The sequence below is a fragment of the Cricetulus griseus genome, chromosome 4 (assembly GCF_003668045.3).
Source record: "Cricetulus griseus strain 17A/GY chromosome 4, alternate assembly CriGri-PICRH-1.0, whole genome shotgun sequence".
NCBI classification, from domain to species: Eukaryota; Metazoa; Chordata; class Mammalia; order Rodentia; family Cricetidae; genus Cricetulus; species Cricetulus griseus.
This window is the reverse complement of record NC_048597.1, coordinates 163,641,607-163,661,608: the sequence shown is the minus strand read 5'-3', so window position 1 is coordinate 163,661,608 and position 20,002 is coordinate 163,641,607. Positions and strand designations below refer to the sequence as shown.

At 41.1% G+C, this 20,002-nt stretch overlaps 1 protein-coding gene across 1 annotated transcript; it reads left to right on the top strand.

Moving 5' to 3' along the window:
• Nucleotides 1-845: 845 nt before the first annotated feature.
• Nucleotides 846-19,378, top strand: Fdx1 (ferredoxin 1). The gene is made up of 4 exons (XM_027415106.2): nucleotides 846-1,194; nucleotides 7,156-7,280; nucleotides 14,966-15,095; nucleotides 18,240-19,378. The coding sequence occupies exons 1-4, from the start codon at nucleotides 998-1,000 to the stop codon at nucleotides 18,352-18,354; spliced, it is 567 nt and encodes a 188-aa protein (XP_027270907.1). The 5' UTR covers nucleotides 846-997; the 3' UTR covers nucleotides 18,355-19,378.
• The last annotated feature ends 624 nt before the right edge of the window (nucleotides 19,379-20,002 follow it).

Below are 20,002 nucleotides of genomic sequence, written 5' to 3'. Positions count from 1 at the left end.
AGACAGTTGTGAACTGCTCTGTGGCTACTGGAAAACTGACCCCAGGTTCTCTGCAAGAGCAACAAGTATTCTTAACCTCTTAGCTATGTCTCCAACCCCAGCTTGAATATTCAAGTAATCTTTTTCTATGTTCAGCTTGCTTGCAACATGTGCTCTGTCCTTCAGCATCTTATCACGAATGCTCAAGACCATGCATTTACCACTCATGGTCTGTGACGCACTTGGTTGCTCTTATTCACCTAACCTCCACAACGGCCCTGAATGCCAACTTATCCATGAGTTATGGAAACTGTTATCCCGGAGAATAATTTACCCAAGGTCCCTCTGATCAACATAGGACTTGGGTTTGAATATTTGACCTCAAAAACTCTTTCACAACTTACCAGCCATTATTCATCAAAGAAAAAAAAAAGTTTCCTGTTAAGTTTCAGGGTTTTACACACTCGGTTTGTCAGTCCAGGCAGAGTAGTTTTATCTGCACCGGGCATTATTTCATCACCCCTAAATAACGAATTATTCTTTATGAGATTATGCTTTTATCTATGCCTCTCTTTATAAAAATGCTGATTGGCATTCTAAAACTTTGTAAAATCTCTCTGCTGTTCTGGGTAGGAAAAACTTAGAACCCCCTTTGCTCTAACTTGAACTCTAAAGGTGTTGGAAACTGCAGTATTTTGCTTTGTTTTGAGGGAGTAGGATAAAAGGCGGTTCAGCTAACCAGGCGGCTTTTTGGATAACCTTTGACAAGCAATTGCTCCTGAGTGCAGATCCTACAGCAGAAAAGGTTCAAGGTGAACTTCTGACCCGGCTCCAGGCAGCCGTGCTTGGCCCCGCCCCCACGGAGGCGTGGCAGAGGCGGGGCGGGACGCGGTCGCGGGTTATAGGACACGCTGGGCGTTCGTGGGACTGTAGTCCACTCGAACCCGGACGCGAGGGACCTACGGGACCCTCTGGACTGCGCAGGACATCGCAGGAGCCGGAACCTTCCGACCGGGCTATGGCGGCCGCTCCGGGCGCCCGACTCCTGCGCGCTGCCTGTGCCTCCGTCGCTTTCCGTGGCCTGGACCGCCGCTGGCTGCTGGTCTGTGGGGTCCGCGCGGGAACTGCCGTCCCTCAGTGGACCCCGAGCCCCGGCATGCTCGCAGAGGCGGGGCGGGGGCGGCCGCTGAGCGTGTCTGCGCGCGCTTGGAGCAGGTGAGGCGCGGCGAAGAGCTGTGGGTCCCGGCGTCCCGCGGCCTGCGTTTCCGCCCTGGGCTCCCTTCCGCCTCATGACGCCAGCGTTTTCGGACCTGGCTAGGTCGGTGTAGGGCGCTTGTCGACCTTACCGTTGTGATTGCTCCCCTGGCAAGGCTAGCACACACTGGCCTTTTGTGCTGCCTTCCACTAGGGAAGAGTTAGGAGCGCCTGCCTAGTGGGAATTAGGTAAGGTAGGGTTTCAACCCGCACTGACTTAACTTCAGTCCCTGTAGACCTAGAGTAACAGTGTTGCCTTTACAGGATGGTTTAAGGATAAATAACTCCCCACAAGCGGCGTTGGCTTTGCACCTGGTTGAAAATGAGGGCTTAGTAGCAACAGTTTTTGGGGTCATAGTGTAGAGAATTCTGTGCTAAATGTTGAGAAAGTTGAAAGATCCCCAAAAGTGTAGGATTTATATTAGGTATATTGTTTTTAAAGGCACCGCACCCTTGGGTTTACTAAACATAAAATTTACTTAAAGTTTCTGGGTGTGGCGACATGTTGAGAATTACGTAACCTCAGTGTCAATACAAAACATAGCTGTTACTTCAAAGGAAAGATGAGAGCCTTTTCAAAGCCAAACATGAGTGCCAATGGTCTGGAAATACAGGTTAAGGTTTCCATGTATTGTTTCTTTGTGAAAAAACTCAGCTCAACTTTTGTAGCCACAGGACCAAAGAAGGTCACAAATCGATGTATTTGTAAAATATGTTGAGGGGACATCAAATGGATTATAGGGCTTTGAACCTATCTTACATCTTCAGTGTTAGAATTGGAAATCTGTTAGGACTACACATTCCAAAACTCTCAGAAACAGTGTCTGATGATACATGACCATGAAGGGTGTCAACAATAACCCAAGATAATTTTGGCTGTTTCTAGATCTGTGGCAGTCCATCTTTTCATAACCACGAATGTCTGTCTGCTGTATCAGTCTGCAGGATATTTAACATAGATATGGCTTCTTCAGAGAACTTCTGATCATAGAGATTCCCTCCAGTTGTTTGACTCCAGAGTAGAGACTATAGCAGGAAATGAGAATTTGTGCACCCCCACCGTGTGTGTGTGTGTGTGTGTGTGTGTGTGTGTGTGTGTGTGTGTGTGTGTTTTGCATGAAGTAAGGGGGGAATCATGGAGACCATTCAGTCCTATTTTCCCTGATTCCTCTGACTACTCATCTGTGGATACCTTAATTTCTATGGCAGATGCTTTCTGGATTTAAGTTGTAACATATATTGAACATAATCAGTGTAACTAGTATAGAAGGGAACACAAATGGTTTTGCAAATTGATTCCCACGATTTTGTCTTTAGGTTTTGGATATTGTGATTCTTGACACAGACATTGGAGCTTCAAGTAGATTTCCCAGCTCTTATCATGCCAGACTCTTGCTGTTAACACAGCAGCTCCCAGTCATATGTAGTTATTGAACATTAAGAAAATTGAAGCTAAATAATATCTACAGTTCTGTCTTTCAGTTATGCTAGCCACACATTTCAAGTATTTAGCGTGTGGTGAGCGTCTACCGTGTTTGGCATTGCCAATATAGGACATTCCTGTTTAAATCCAAAGTCATATTGGACAGCAAATTCTAGAAGCGAGTTTCAAGTCACATCTATATAAGCTCTCAATAAGTGAATTTTAAAATGATTTTATTCCTAAATACCCTGACATAATACTTGATATTTTGCAGTAATTTGATTACCAAGGGCTTCAACATATATTATTTCACTGTACTTTTAAGACAATCCTGTGAAGTAGCTAGGTAGGTGAGTGAACATAAAGTTTCATATTACCTTAGCTGGCAAAACCAGGCCTAGACCTTGTGTAGGTTTTGTGCCACATAGCAGGTGACAGTCTTTCTTCTTGTCATGCTGTGGTTGGAACCAGGGCCCTCTTTCCTGTCAGGTGTGAGAGCTACTGCAATGCTACAGCTGGTAGCTCTTTAGTTCATACTCTCATGAATCATTTCAGAGAGCAAAGGTGATGAGGGAAGGAGGGAGCCATAGACCGGCCCTTTTCCTGTGCCAGTGTCCCAGGTTATGTAGTGAAAGAGGAAGAGCAACTATACTCCAGTGGTTATCAGCCTGTGCGTATCGACCCATTTGGGGGTTCTTGTTACGATAAATCTTTCTGACAAAAGCCTCGGAGCCCCACCGCCACATGTGCGCTTTATGCCAGCTGCCCGCCCGAGTTTGGGTCCAAATGAATCCACAGAAACTTGTATTAGGTTCAAAGCTGCTTGGCCAATGACTAGGATTCTCATCTGTTAGCTCAGTCTTAACTATCATAAACCTATATATTTTATAAGACTTATTGGACACCTTATTGGCGTCCCTCCTTGCTGGTGGCTCACATCCCACCACTGGAGGAGGTAAAGGGAAAAAGGGACACTTCCTATTTCTCCTTGCTCAAATGAGTCTCCTTGCTATGTCACTTCCGGCCTGGATCACCGCCTCTCTACTACATTTCCCAGAATCCTCTTTGACTCCTAGTCCTGCCTAACTTGCTGCCTCATTGGCCAAACAGAACTTTATTAAACAATCAATAAGATAAATATACACAGAAGTACTTCCCCCATCAGGTTCTAATGATCCTTTCACAGGGGTCACCTGAGACCATTGGAAAACACAAATATTTGCATCACAATTCATAACAGTACAAAATTACAGTTATGAAGTAGCAATGAAAATAACTTTATGGTTCGGGGTCACCACAACATGAGGAACTGTATTAGGAAGGTGGAGAACTACTGTTTTACTCCATTAAGCCCGGGGAGACCTACAGGACTACAGCCTTGTTAATGTGTCTGCTGGGGTTGATTGAGCAAAACAAACAGCTCTTTAATTGGTGATGAAGGTTTAGAAGAATTACATTTATTCTGCTACTTGAAATCTTACCTAGTTCTTAGAAAGAGGTATGGGGGGTGGTCTGTACAATTGACAAATCAATCATTGAGGGTGAACAGACAGACGTTAGCTCTGGGCAAGTACATGTGTATAAAGTACTTCCATAAACCTCCTCTACTTTAACTTTTCAACTTGTTAAATTAAAACCAGTTTAATCTTGGTCTAAGGGTGTAGCTCAGTAGAGTGCTTGTGTGTATGTGAAGAAGCCTCCTTTGATCCCTAGCACCACATAAAGTGTGAGGGGTGACATACTTGGGAGGTGGAGCAGGAGGATCAGAAGCTCAGGGCCATCCTTAGCTACATGGAGTATTGGAAGTTAGCCCGGGATAAGTAGGCTAAATGCTTTAACAGTGGAGTCACTACTCTGTTTTACTTGTATATAGCAGTGATTTCCTTGGTCCTTCCTTAAAAGTGCGTGTTAGGAGCAAGACCAGAAGGCTGTGACTTCTGGCTTAGGTTCTCTGCAATTTCACTTGAAGAGTTACCTTTCCCTCTCATTTGTGCTCCCTTCCTTTAGTGAATCAATTGCTAATCTTAGCATTTGTTAACTAGGGTTCCATACCTTTTGTACAGTGGTTCTCAACCTTGGTAACACTGTGACCCTTTGATACAGTTCCTCATGTTGTGGTGACCCCAACCATAACCTTATTTTCATTGCTAGTTCATAACTGTAATTCTGCTACTGTTAGGGATCATAATGAGATATCTGATACACAGTATATCTGATATACGACCCTTGCGAATCATTTGACCCCTAAATGGGTGGAGACACACAGGTTGTGAACCACTGCTTTTGTACATATTAGCTAGTCCAGGTTCCTAGCAGTAGAAAGAAATTTTGCTGATTTTAAATAAAAGTCACTGGATCTGTATTTGAGTTCTTCCATGGCTTAGGCATTTTGAATATTGTCAAACTGTAAGATAAACGTCTTAACAAGAGACTGATATTAAAGTGATTTGGAATTCCTTTGTTATAAGTTTAGCTCTTGTGTGTTCTAGAACGGCAGTCCTAAAGCCCCCGTTTTGAATAATTGCATAATCATCCCCATTTACTGTAGCTAACCTTCCAGGCATTTGTCCATGCTGTATCTCTCTGATTCATATTGCCATATGGCTTGGGGACAGTCCCATTTGGTTTTTCAAGTATTAAAAGCCAAACAAGTTCTAAATGTGAGCTAATTTTCAGTTTCCACAAAGTTCTTTCTCTTAATTTTGGTAATCCTAAATTAAATGCAATTGCCCAAGCTGAAAATGTCAGCCTCTCTACCGGGGGGGGGGGGGGGGGGGCGGGGGCGGGGAAAGTGTGGTATGCACACACATCTTAATATATAAATGAATTCCTATACTTTTCATTTTACTATGGAGTCCAACTGATTCAAATCATTGCCCTGCATCCTTTTTTAATTTGTGTTTTTAGACAATCTCCTAGCCTTGAAGGCTGTTGTCATTTTCAGCTGTTTTACCTTGGGAAAAGAGCATAACTGTTGAGTAGTTTAGAGTCACAATTCCCCAGTGTGAGGATACTTGTTTTACAGAGCTTAGGTTGGGACTGAAGCATAGAAGAACATTACTCTGACTCTGTCCCTGAAGCCATGCCCCCCCCAAAAAAAATCTCTTTCTGTGTTTTGACAGTGCTGGGCTTGACACATGCTAGGGCTGTCAGGCAGGTAAAAATACTTGTTTTGAAAGGCCTCTTCCATCCCCAATTAAAAGAAGTTTGGGAGCATATACAGACCTTTTTTTGAAGACATATACACAAAATGTTATGTCATTTCTTTCATTTAAAAAATATTAGTGTATAATCATTGTACAAGTAGTGAAAGTTTTCACTGGTATTTTAAGGTTGGGCCTTTTTAATTAGCAGGATCCTTTTATCCAGTGCCATATCAATACAACATTATCCCCTGACTTATTTGTGAATTCCAATGACTGGATTTGCACTTCTGAAAGATATTTCTAGCCCTGTAATTACTTGATTTTACTTCTAGGGAAGTTGGCTTTTAGGGGTGGGTAGCTATTGCCATCTATTGATAGTGGCTAAAAATTACAACTAATTAAAGTGCTGGGAGTGGAGGAGAAAAGCTCTAGGTATTAGTATAATGTCTTTCCCCACATTTTAAATGATGTTTGGTAGAAAGCGAAGCAATTTAGATTTACTAGGTGATAGATAACATTAAAAACACATGCAGTGATGTGCATCTTTCCAGAATTCTGTTAGTTTGGAATACACGATGTGGACTAAATCTTCAAAAGTAAAATAACTGCTCCCCCTGCCCCCCATCAGAGTCTCGAAAGAGACACCTGCACCGAAGTGACCCTGTGGCTAGCAGAATGATTTGCTTTTTTGAAGCTGACCAAAAATAACCTTGAACTTGTCTCTTAGGGCCATGGTCACAGAGATACTGTTTTTCTAAGAGCTTGCAAAAGCAAAATAGGTTTCATGAACTGAGGTGTAGCTCAGTGGTCAAGTATGTGCTTAGCATGTGTTAGGGTCTGGATTTAATCCCCGGCATGAAAATCAAACCAGAATCACTGTTGCCACCACCACAAAACCTAGTAGACTTCCTGGATGGTAATGATTGCTGAGTGTTTCACAGATCTGTGACAGGTGGGGAGACAAAAGTCAACCACCCACCAGATTGCTGGGTCAGGAAGTAGTTTTCATTTCTTTTAAGGTGATAGAGCTTGCCCTCGGTTGGTAGAGTGGAAGGATAGACCTTGGGTTTGTGCTGTCTTCTTCCTACATGTGTGATTATTCATTTGACCTTGCAGGTTAATGTTTACATTTTTTTATTTGTTACTCTTGTGTGAGTTATGTTGATGATGTGTTGTGGGCACCCATGACACATATATAGAGGTCAGATAACCATGTCTTGGAATGAGTTCCAGGAATCCAAATCAGGTGGCTAGGCTTTTATGGCAAGAGCCTTTATCTGATTTACTATCTCCATGGCCTGTAAATTATATTTTGAAATACTGAAAATACTGAAATGATTCTTCCTTTCTCAGCTCAGAAGATAAGATAACAGTCCACTTCAAGAACCGTGATGGCGAAACACTAACGACCAAGGGAAAAGTCGGTGACTCTCTGCTAGATGTTGTGGTTGAAAATAATCTAGATATTGATGGTTTTGGTAAGTGTTCCTGAAACTTCAAAGGTAAATTTCTGAATAGGTTATAGGATTGTTTGTTTGTTTGTTTGTTTGTTTGTTTTACCTTTTAAATTATAACATTCTCAGCAAATATTATAATTTAGGGCATGTTGAAAAATTTTTTATTTGCAAAGATTAGAGTAGGGGCTGGAGAGATGGCCCAATGGTTAAAACCACATACTGCTCTTCCAGAGGATCTGAATTCTGTTCCCAGCACCCTGGTCACTTGGCTCATAATTGCCTGAAATTCTGGCTCCAGGGGATTCTACACCCTCTTCTGTTTTTTCCAACACTGCACACATATGGCATATACTCAGGCAGAAACATACTCACATAAACATCTAAAAAAATTCAAGATGAATAATAGAGTGACACTATTTTTTACTTTTAGAAAAGAATTTAAATAGCCATGTGGCTCAGAATCAATTGTGGCCTTTTGCCAACTGTTCACCTGTGCTGTAAGCCGGCGAGTTTGGGAGAGGTGGAAGATGCAGGTCAGAGGTGGTTTTTACCATAGCACAGAGCAGTATTGCATAGCTTCAATTTAACTTTAAATGTCATCCTACTTTCTCAGGATGGGTTTTCTTGTCTTTACTTCTGACCATATTGTCTAACCACATGTACAAAGCTGGTGTTTCCAAACCTTCATATTACACCTCAGGGAAGCACTGACTGCATCTAAATGATTCTTTTCTGAGAGTTCTTTGGCTCATTGCCATCTTTGTCACTGGAGAAATGCACAGTTTTGGGCTCACACACAGGTAAAATATTCACACACATAAAAAATAAAATAAAAATATTTTTCAGAATGTGCTTTGGTCTGTAATAATACAGCCTGACTATTTTGCTTCAGGATCCTCATTGGGTTGATCAAGCTGCACAGCTTGACAAGAGCAGTAGTGTTGAGGCATTTTAGCTTGGTCAATTCTCATTTTCCTAGAATCACCTCCCCTCAACACATACACCCAATCTGCAGCATTCTTGGGAAGTGGCAACCCTGCAGTTCTAGTGTCGGTGAAAACTGTCCCCTGTGTGACTACTGGAAGGCAGACTGGGTTCAAAGTACTCAAAGAAGTCCCATTCCCAGAGTAGGAATACCCACAGATAGAGATGCCCATAGAAGGCTTTAAGAGGCTCTGGGGATGGAGAAGATACAGACTCTACTCTCTCATCTGTGTCTGACAGTGAGGACCTAACATGCAAGAGTGAAGACTAATGTGCAAATTGCCTGGTTGCTGAAGTATTTGCCTAGTTACCTGAACCTATTGACAGAACATGGAAAGCCTCTTGGCACCAGACATTTAAACCTTTGGCCACTAAGCTGGGAGTCACCCTGAGGAATGTGAGCTTTAGACGATTTGTCTAGAACAGTGACTAGATAACACAGCAGCAATGGCCACCAATGAGCAGCAACTGCAGCACACCTGGGGCAGGGTGTGCTCCTTGTTCCCAGTTTCCACATTGCGATATCTGCATGTGCACAGAAAAAGAAATTCAAGATACATGAAGAGCAAGGTATGGCCCTTACTTGGAAAACCAAAGGACTGTCAACAAGGAAACCCAGATGTTAGACTTATTAGACAATTTTTGTTTGTTTGTTTTTTGAGACAGGGTTTCTCTGTGTAGGCTTGGCTGTCCTGGAACTAACCAAATGGTTATATCAGGTTTAAAAACTGTATGACAGTGTTCTTTGTCATGTCCTAGACCAACACATCTATATGTGTGAAGGCTGTTAGCACTCTGTGAGAACATGCAAAAGAAATTGCATTCTAGCCCTTGAGAACACTTAGGCTATTTATGTCATTTTCTCTGCAGATTCACTTTCACTTTTAGAAAGAGACACTTGTCCTAGGCAATTTACTATAGAGATGTTTCTAACACTAAAGATTAGCAATACAGCTTCCTGTCTACAGAGGACAAATAAGAAGTCATAGACTGCAAGGCTATATAGTTGTTTAAGACAATTCAACAGAAGTTTTAAGAATTAAATATCAGAAGGAAGGTTTTTGGTTTTTCAAGGCAGGGTTTCTCTGTGTAGCTTTTGGAGCCTGTCCTAGAACTAGCTTTTGTAGACCAGGCTGGTCTTGAACTCACAGAGATCTGCCTGCCGCTACCTCCCAAGCACTGGGATTAAAGGTGGTGTGCCACCACCAGCCAGCCCCAGAAGGTAGTTTTTGTTTTTGTTGCCAAAGTCCCTCTACTGTATGTTGCTTTTCTGTTGCTGTGATAAAACACCTGACCAGCCATATCTCGGGATGGCCTTGAGGTGATGTATCTGAGGCTGGCTTTGAATGTTTTCCATCTGTGTGTACTGGGAATACATGAGCCACCATGCTTGAGAGTGGAACTAAGGTGTCATGTATGCTACACAAGCACCCTACCAACTGAGTACATTCCCAGCTTCAGTTTATTGGCTTCTAACTAGCATCTTAGAGAAATAAAAATAGAACATGGAAAAACACAACTTCTTTTGCAGGGGTTTTTCTGTGAAATATTTATTTCATTAAGCATTTGTGTAAAATTAAATTCACAGTATGTGTCACAGTTGAAACAGTATTCTCCCTATAAACTCTTTTTTGGTGTGGTTGAGTAGAGTTTTCCTGCATAAGTTTGTCTGTCCCACCACTCTCACAGTATTGTGACTTTGAGCCCTAACTTCTTTTCTTCTCACCTGTAGAAGGGGCTAATATTAGTATACACCCCATAAGGTTTCTGTAAAGATCAAATGAGTTAATTCAACTGTTCAAGTGTATCAGGATCTTTTCTGTTGTGATAAAAACACCCTTGACCAAAAAATGACTTATGGAAGAAGGAGTTTATTTTGGTTTACTACAGGTGCAGGTGGGATGTCCATAATAGAGAAGGAGACATGGCAGCAGGTGGCCATAGCAGCCAGCTCACAACCACAGATGTGAAGCAGAGGGAATGATTTGGAACTGGGGGAGGCTACAAACTCTCAAAGCATAAGGCATGACATTCTTCTTCCAGCAAGGCTGTACCTGCTGAAGTTTCCATAACACCCCCCTCCACTCACACACCCAAACAGTGCCACCTATTAGGACCCATATGTTCAAACACCTGAGCTTCACACATGGCTGAGTCCATGGTTTCTGCAGTATCTGCACGCGTGATCTCATCCATTCTGCCACTGTAAGTCCTTCCTAAATGTCGATAGAAATTGAATTTACATCTTTGGCTCAGTTTTCTCCTCTGAACTTAAACTTGCAGACTCAGCTCCCTATTTTACATTTCTTTTAGAAATTCCAAAGGTATTTAAAACTCAAATATTTGATTTTTTTAAAAAACATTTATTTATCTTGTCCAACACCTGTGTATAATATTTATGTGTGAGTGTAGGTACACACATGCTATAATACATGTGTGGAGGGCTGAGGACAGGTTGCAGGAGTTAGTTCTCCTTTTCCGCCATGTGCATTATGAGCATAAACTCAGGTCATCAACCAGATTTGGCAACAATTGCTCTTACCCATTGAGCCCTGTTGCTGCTAAAAATGATGTTTCTAAAACAGCTTTTGATCCCACCCTTCTCCTAAAGCAGCCTTTCCTCCAGCATTTCCTGTATCAGTAATGAGCACTGTCCAGTTACTGCAGCCTGAAACCCAAGCAGCATTTGTTTTCCTGTAGATCCAGCACATCAACACCTACTCTCACTTAACCCTCCAGTAGCTCCTCCTGGCTCCATCCTTATATTACTTGGCTCTGGTAAGCCTTTGCACACCTGGTCCTGTGAACCTGCTTCCGATCCTAAGCCCTGAAGCTGGGGTGATTGCCAGGACACACATCATCTGTGTCTGTTCTCTGATTAAAACCACAGAGGACTTCCCATTGCACTTAGGACTAAATCCGGATTCCTCATTGCCCTAAAAGGGGCTACACATGATATTTCCCCCACTGCTCTTCCCCTCTTCTCCAGGTCTCCTTTTTCTTCTTCTTCCTGTTTTGGCCATTCTGACCTCTTAGAAGCTTGAACTCACACTAAATTCACACTTTTGAGACTTCATGTGCACCCTCTGCTGGGACAGTGTCCTCTTTCCCATCCCACAAATGCTTATTTACTATTCTGTATCCATTTAAGTCTATTTGTATTGGTTCCTTATGTCGTATAGGGGAAATACATAGCAGATGATGACAAATGCTGTGGAAGAAGTGACTGGATTCTGGGATGTACTCCCAACCCCCTATAATCTTGCTTTGCTTGTAGTACCCAGTCTGCAATAGTTTGTCATTGTCTAGTCTGTCTCAGTGCCTTGCCTCAGATCATATCCATTCATAGCATTTCCCACATTTTAGTAATACATTGATTCACTCCTGTGTCCTTCTTCCACTCTTAATTTATTCATTGTTGTGTATAAATGAATGAGTAAGTAAATGTATCAAAATGGACAGTTGCTAACTTGGGAAGCAATACAATACATGAATATGCTTTTACCATTTTATGTTAATAATCTTTTCAGTATTGTGTGTTGCAGTATTCTTCCACTTGGGGGCAGTTACACATCTGTGATTAAATTTATCTAGCTTATTTCAAACTTCTTTCTTCTGTAGTTTTCATATACCTGTTTTATTTTGTTTCGATTTTTTTTTCTTTTTTTTCCGAGACAGGGTTTCTCTCTGTAGCTTTGGAGCCTATCCTGGCACTCGCTCTGGAGACCAGGCTGGCCTTGAACTCACAAAGATCTGCCTTCCTCTGCCTCCCGAGTGTTGGGATTAAAGGCGTGTGCCAGCCCGGCTCATATACCTGTTTTATAATAAGAGGTCCCAGTTATGTTTATAGAAGTCTGTATTTCTGCTTCCCTTATGCTTTTGTTTTTCTGCTACATCATCCCTTGGACAATATAATCTCACATTTCCAGTGTGTAACTCACCACACAGCTGTGTTCTAGGTTTTCTTTAGGAAGGGGTTAGGTGTGTGGGTGGTCCACCTTTCTTGTCAGCATCATAAGTGAACAGAGTGACCCTAATACAAGATGCATGTAGACAACTCCCTGTCAGCAGCACTCAGATTTCATGTATCTGTAACAGTGTACTTTTATTATCTCTATTTGTTTCTACATCCCTCTAACTTCCTTTAGTGTACTCTACCCTATCTTCCTCTTAACTTCAAGTCCTCCTCCTTTGGGCTATTAATACCCCCAACCCCCAAGATCAATTAGTGCTGCTAATATGTGATAGGTATAGAGCCATCATTGGGGTATGGACAACCTACCAGTGTCATGTCCTCAAAAGAGCATGAATCTCTCTCCCTCAGCAACCATCAACTGCCGGTAGTTCCTCTGCCAAGGGTGGGGCCTTAGAGGCCCCTCCTCGATCCATGCTGGCATTTTGACTGGTGTGGTCTTGTGCAGGTAGTCACAGCTGCTGTGAGTTGATGTGTGCAATCGCTATGTCATGTCCAGATGTCAGCACTTCACAGGTTTCCTCCTCAACCAGTGCTTAAAATTCTTTCTTCCCCCTCTTCCATAATGTTCCCTAAACCTTATGGTTATTTATAATGGCACTTTGACCAGTTATGAGTCCTCTGCATTAATCACTCACTGCCTACTGCAAAAACAAGCTTTGCCAATGGTGGTGATGGCATACACCTTTAATCCCAGCACTCAGGAAGCAGAGGCAGGCAGATATCTCTGAGTTTGAGGCCAGCCTTGTCTACAGAGTGAGTACCAGGACAGCCAGGGCTACACAGGAAACCCTGTCTCAAAAACAAAACAAAACAACAACAAACAAATAAAAAGCATAAAAGACAAGTTTATCCCACCAGAGTTTGAGAGCAAGAGCAACACAAATCAGAGGTTCTGAACATCAATATTTAGAAGACAGCTTAACCAATAAGCAAAACAACAACAGTAAATTCCTAGGGCCTGTGATTTCAACCATATTTACAGTACCAGCCATGGAATCCCTTCTGTGAAGCCAAATTAAAATCTAATTGCAAAGTTGTTGGTTACCCCATGACATGACAATCATGACAGTATTGTCACTGATGTGCACATATTGCCAGTCTGGTTAGTATTGTAGCATGCAGGGTCTAGTGCTGGATGAGATCATTGATATCCCCCACCTTCCCCCAACAGCCTGGGATTTCTCACCATTTCCAAATAGTAATTATCACAACCTGCCAGGTATGTTGCCAATGTATATTTATTTATACTCATGATTCTTGTCACTTCTAGGTGAGGTTGGTATAGTTACTATTAAAATAAATGAAGCACAGAGAGTAATGAAGCCTACCATGTCATAGTAAGCAGAAGAGTGGTTAAAGGCAGGGATTCTGGTTCCAGCGCTTGTATCCTAAATTTGTACCTCATTACTTGGATCCTCCAGAGGCAATCACTGTTTTTATATGGCCTTAAAAAAAACTAGGGTGTTTCCCCCCTCTCTCTCTCTCCCTCCCTCTCTCCCTCCCTCCCTTCCTCCCTCCCTCCCTCCCTCCCTCCCTCCTCCCTCCCTCCATCTCCTCCTCCCCCTCCCCCATCTCTCTCATTCTGGTGCATGGTATGAAGTATTTTCTCACCTACCTTGTTGAGGCAGGTCTACTTGTTTCTGTTTCTGCTGCTATGTTGTATATATACTCCAGGCTATCTGGCTAGTGAAGTTCTGGGAGATCTTGTGTGTGTGTGTGTGTGTGTGTGTGTGTGTGTGTGTGTGTGTGTATGTGTAATCAAGTACTTGTGTGTGTGTATGTGTAATCAAGTACTTGCCCTAAAGTTTATTTATGATTTGTTATCATTGTATGTTTATGGACCTGTTTTATTTGCCTATATACCTGTGGTCACATAGAAATTTCTCACTTGAAAATGGGTCAAGAATGGAAAAGTTGAGGAAGCCTTGGCTTATATAGTTGGGTTTCTTTGTGAGGAGATTTCCAAATGAAGTCTTAGGCTGTTTCTTAGAGTCTGGCTTGATTTGTTTGGATGACTTGATTTTGTTAGTTTACTTGGTGCGATGCCTGGCACATAAGAGGACCTGAGTAACTGTTAAATTAACAATTTAAAAGAGGAATAAGGAGCCAGTGAGATGGCTCATCAAGTAAAGGCACTTGACACCACATCTGGTGACCAGAATTTGATCGTTGAGACATGTGCACATGCATACACAACACACACATATAGAATAAATATATAATTTAAAAATGGAACAAAAGAAATAATCACATTATTTAAATCTGTGGTATGTCTTAAAAACATTTTGTTTGTTAGGTTTGATTACTTAGAGGATTGAGAGGGAAGAATATTTAGTTTTATTTAGGTATAGGGTTGCTTTCTCTTGGATAATACAAGTCGCTATCAGTTGTTTTGAGTCTCTTGAGGTAAGGTGAATTATGTGCATATGATTATATACATTATTTCTGTGTATATTTAAGAATACATCTTTTATGTGTGTGTGCCTCAGTTATGAACTTGGATACATTTTAATATTAGAATTGTATGGCCCTCATGGTCCCCTCACATTACCTGTCTGTGAAGTACTGTGTGAGTGACTTCAGACAGTGTGTGGGGTGGAGGGGACCTGTTCCTGACTTGTGGTTAGTCAGTAATGAAACCCTTCCATTTAGTATTAAAGCAGATTCTAAAATATAGAAGCTTTCAGAGCAGCCAGGTGTGCACTGCTGCGATGCACAGCATGTTCAGCCTCTGCTGCTCTTACAGGTGCTTGTGAGGGAACTTTGGCTTGTTCTACCTGTCACCTTATCTTTGAGGATCATATATATGAGAAGTTAGATGCCATCACTGATGAGGAGAATGACATGCTTGACCTGGCTTATGGACTAACAGACAGGTGAGTAGGTTTTGTTGGTTAGTTTTGTTTGAAGGACAGGATTTTAACTGTTGGTCAAGGTGGTCTCACACTTGTGTGTGCTGAGATTACAGGCATAAGGTATAATGCCTGATCCATCAGGTAAGACTTTAAGGCTGCTTCACTGTTACTGACAGCCTGGGAAAATCTACATTATATTCCTTTGGGTCTAAGATCACACCCATGAGTAGAAGTACCCTTGTAGGTAGACAACAACCATGAAGTTTGAACATCCTTTGGGAGCATTTCTCTTACACTGTCTACAATTGACCCCCATGAAAGTTTTCCTTTTACAAAAGTCAAAGAATTAATTGATAGTGATATGATTTCTAAATCCTAATACATCTTCTTTAGTCTATTTTTATGCCAGGAATTAGTATTTATACAGTATCATAGGATGGAATTAAGCGGAATGCTTTTAATCGTATTCTTGAAGGACAGATTTGATAATTGAACAAAATTATAGTGGAAATGTTTACCTGTCTTAGAGAACTGAATTTTCAAAGAAGCTTAATATATAATAGTAATTGTGTTAAGGTAAGTAGTTCTTTTTCTAAGTGTGTATTAAAGTAAATTAATCAGAGCTTATTAATTAGTAGGTAGAGTTTCTCTTAAACATGGTGAGCTTCATAGTAGCAGATGGCATTAGTGATACTATTTTTAATTATCCAGTCTTAGAGTCAGGAAGCCTTCGTCATGATTTACTGTTTCAAGGCATAATTAAGGAGACTTACTGCTTACAGAGTGGGCTTTGTTTAACTGTATTTTGCTACCTTAATGAAGGATAACTTCTTAAAAACTTTTTTACCTTACATGATCTGGGTTTCATATGGTAAGAATAAATCTTAAGCAGTTATAGTGATAATGCTAATTTGTTAATTTCAGTTTGTTCCTTTTATAGTTCATCTCTTCCCTGTTTTCTGTTCTGTTTGGTTTTGATGCTAAGGGCCTTGTTCATGCTGGCCAAAGCACCCTGCCTGTCAGTCAGCTATGTCCCCAGCCTCCACCTCCCTCTTATGGAGGTGAGACTAATATAACACTATGGGAAGAAAGACAAAGAGCATCATACCTTTTCTATCCAAGCTTGCTATGTTGCTGCCCTGACCTCTGGATGTTCTCTAACCCGTGATGTGCTTGTTCTCTCCTCACTGGCCTACAGTATTCTGCTTTGCCTCACTGACAGTTGCTTTACTTTCTAAATCCATAGTTCCTTAAAGGGTAGCATTGTCTTACTCATCATTTATGAACATGTGGAGTATATGACTGTCTCCCTAAGGCCTCCCAAGTCCTATAAAATATGTATTGCTTTGCAATCATTTTTTGCTCTTGAAGATAGAGCTTGGTGTGTATTGTCAAGGCTGTTTCTAATTCTACAAAGAAAGACTACTGATGGGTGGTGGTTTTTATTTTTTCTTCTAACCATCAACATTCCCTGTGGTTAAACTGGCTTCCTTATTCCAGGACTCCCCAGTGGTGCCTCGCTATATCTAAATTTATGTGGCCCTGGCTACTTTTAAAACTAGTTTTCCATGTAATTTTTCTTTTTTTCCTCTTCTTTTTTTTTTTTTCCTCAGAGGAGGGTGTCAGGATTGGATTGGGGCCTTTTGCACATTAGGCAAGTGCTCTGTCACTGAGCCACATCCCAACCCATTGCTTGTCCTTGTCAGTGCTTTACAGCAACAAATTGAAGCACCTCCTTCACCTGAGATGTTCTTCTCAAGTTCCTTGCCTCTTACTAAATGTGAAATCTTACCCACCATCTTTCCTGGACACAAGTATGGTTTTCCCCTCATAAGGGATTCATTTTTTCTGTTTGTGTGGCATTTGCCATAGTCTCACATGCTAATTACTAGTGAGTTGCCTCGTCTCATCTGATTGAAAGTTCACTCCATACTGTTGACATTAGCAATTAGTCTCTTCAGCAGTCCTGTGAAGAAGTCTTTTATTCTGCATCTTGATGATCAGGTTAGGAAATAATAGAAAGTTGCCTGTGAATACACTGTTACTGCTGATTTTGGACCGCTGGCCAGTTTTCTCTAAATCCTGTGCTTTCCTTTGAATACCACTCAGGTGCCCAACATGTAACAGGTGTTATTAAGAAAGCATTGAATTGAGTACTCTATGTATACCCGTTAACATATAGCACTGTTCCCATTGACATTTAGTAGTACACCAATTGACATTTAGTACTGTACTATTGACATTTAGTGGTTGTTGAATCCATTAAGAAAGCCAATGCCTTCAGAACATGTTTTGTCAAAGACAGTTTGATTGTAAGATTAACCTTTTTGTTTTTCTTTTTTTCCCCAGTATTGGGAATTGAACCCAGGGCTTTGCACATGCTAGGAAAGTACTTTACACTGAACTATGTCCCAGCTCTTTATATACTTTTTAAATTTTGAGATTGAATTGAAGTTAAATTGAAGCTGGAATTCTTACTCTTCAGCCGAGGCTGGCCCTCAACTTGCAGTCCTCTTGTCTTAGCCTCCTAACATACAGATTTGCATCTACTAGGTTCCTCTAGTGCTGGTAATTTTGGTTTTATAATCCTTTTGAACTTATTTCAAAAGGTTAAAAAATTTGGAATCAAAATACTTCTCTTACTCAGTTGGGGACACTGGTGTGTATATTGTAGCCTAGGTCACAGCTATGACACAGCAGCCACCTCACTGTAGCAGTGACTGTAAGATGCCATTGGCTTTAAGGTGGACCTTGATTTCAGAGATGTTAAAAGTATGGGGGAAATATATTCTTACAATTGATAGTTTGAGTCTGTGAATTTCATTCTTGTCTTAAAGGCTTTTGCTGTTACTATCTGGCAGGATCTCATATCCTAGCATTGTCTCTTTACTTCTGTGTAGCTAAGGATGGTCATGAACTTCCGACCTGCTTCCATCTTTAAGTGCTGAGATTACAGATGCTTGCCACCATGGTTGTTTGGTGCTGACCTTCTGCTGCCCTCTACTTGGCATGGATGGTGGTTTCTGCTTTGGCCTAATGAAAACTTAAAAGATTAGCAAATTCTCTAACTATTGGACAAGAAAGTATAAAAACATCCTAAACAACTACATGCTTGTGAATGACATGTATCCAATACTAAACTGAGCCTCCCTTCTTTCCTTGCAGGTCACGGTTGGGCTGCCAAGTCTGTCTGACCAAAGCTATGGACAATATGACTGTTCGTGTGCCTGAGGCAGTGGCAGATGTCAGACAGTCTATTGACATGAGCAAGAATTCCTAAGATACAATAAAAGGAAATATTTTCATGAAATTTTTACCTATTTTTATAATTATTTCTCAGTATAATTAAATGATTACACAACAAAATGTATTTCTCAGTGTGAGTAGCTGTGCTGTCTTAATTCAGTTTGTAGTACCAAAAGACTGCAGTTTTGTTTTGAATAAATTATTAAAATGTCAGTTTAATTTTAGAAGGTGGCTGATATAATAAACTCCTTATACATTTTGCCATTAGTGTGTTCAGTGATTTTAGCAAAACATTACCATGTAATCTTATGTCTGCTTTATTAAGAGGTAAGTTTAAAAAGAGTATCACTGGGGCTAGAGTTCAATTCCTAGCACCCACATGGCCACTCATGGTTTGTCACTCTACTTCTAGCCTCCACAGATACTGCGTGCATTTGGTATATAGGTAAAACATTTACACACATGAAATACAGATTTCAAGAAACAAGTTGTAAAAAACTTATCATTGTTCTTGTTTCATGTAGGCAGTAGATCTCCATCTAACATGACTTGACCAGGTTGTAACCAGAGAGTCTGTTCTTCTGGCTGTCAGTTTTATGTTCAGACTGAAACTGGAGACATTATGAAGATCTTAACTGAGGTTGGCAGAGCTGTGTTACAGAGGACATCATGTGACCTCTCAAACAGTACAGACACGAGGCTGGCCGAGATTGACATAGCCCACTGGAACCACTGCAGCTGGTCCTTTACTTCATGATAATGGCATTTCTGTATCATTAGCCTTAAAAAAAAAATCTGTTTCTGTTGTCCACCTGGTGCAAGGACATATTCAGAAACTCTACTTAGGGATAAAAAGGGTAAGAGTTAACTCTATTCAGGGAAATCCTGGTCCATTCCTGGAATTCTGTAGTGTGCCTTAACTTATGACTAATTTCCCCCTCCTGAAAATTTGCCTGCAATACAGTGTCTTAAATCCCATGCTACCCATCTCTCTCAGGAGCCTTCACTCACCTTTGGGTGTGTCCTTTTGTACTATAATAAAACTTTTCTTCAGTTCTTACTTTGTCTTCTCTTAATTTTGTTCTTTGATGGTGGAAAGAACCTGGAAATACTGGGAAGATGCCTCAGTCTGCTCTGCCTTGGAGAACTGACTGCTCAGCCTTCATCCACAGGCAGTGGTATGTATGGCAGTGTTTAAATGTATATGTGTGTGGAAAAGACAGCAAAACCTTATAAATAAGTATTTCAAAATTTTGATTCAGTAAGAAGTATAATCTGAATATAGATGGAATAACTGATGGAGATTTGTGGTGTCTGCTGACTAAGCTAGGGGAATAAGCAGAATTGGATGTCTTTATCCTCTATTCCAAGAGGAGTACTCTATCCATGTAATCTTTTGAAAATAATGTGTACATTGTTTCCACAGAATGGAAGTCTAATGAATTACTTCTGTGTCTCTCCAGTCATACCATATGATCAGGGTACCATGTTGCACTGCTCAGGAGATACTGTTCTGTCTCTCCTTGTATACAATCTTCTCAGCAGTGTGTAACAGTTCCAGAAACTAGTGAGTTCAGCATACTGATAAGGCTGAGTATCCTTATCTAAACCAAAAATAGAATTCTTCAGTGATCACAAAGTGAACACAGACATGCTGCTATTGCATGTAAGGCCACATTGTG

Bases quoted from the DNA above. Each gene is read 5' to 3' on its own strand.
- Fdx1 (XM_027415106.2), top strand. From the start codon at position 998: ATGGCGGCCGCTCCGGGCGCCCGACTCCTGCGCGCTGCCTGTGCCTCC. The intron at 7,281-14,965 runs GTAAGTGTTCCT...CTGCTCTTACAG, and splicing joins TCTAGATATTGATGGTTTTG to GTGCTTGTGAGGGAACTTTG. The intron at 15,096-18,239 runs GTGAGTAGGTTT...CTTTCCTTGCAG, and splicing joins GCTTATGGACTAACAGACAG to GTCACGGTTGGGCTGCCAAG.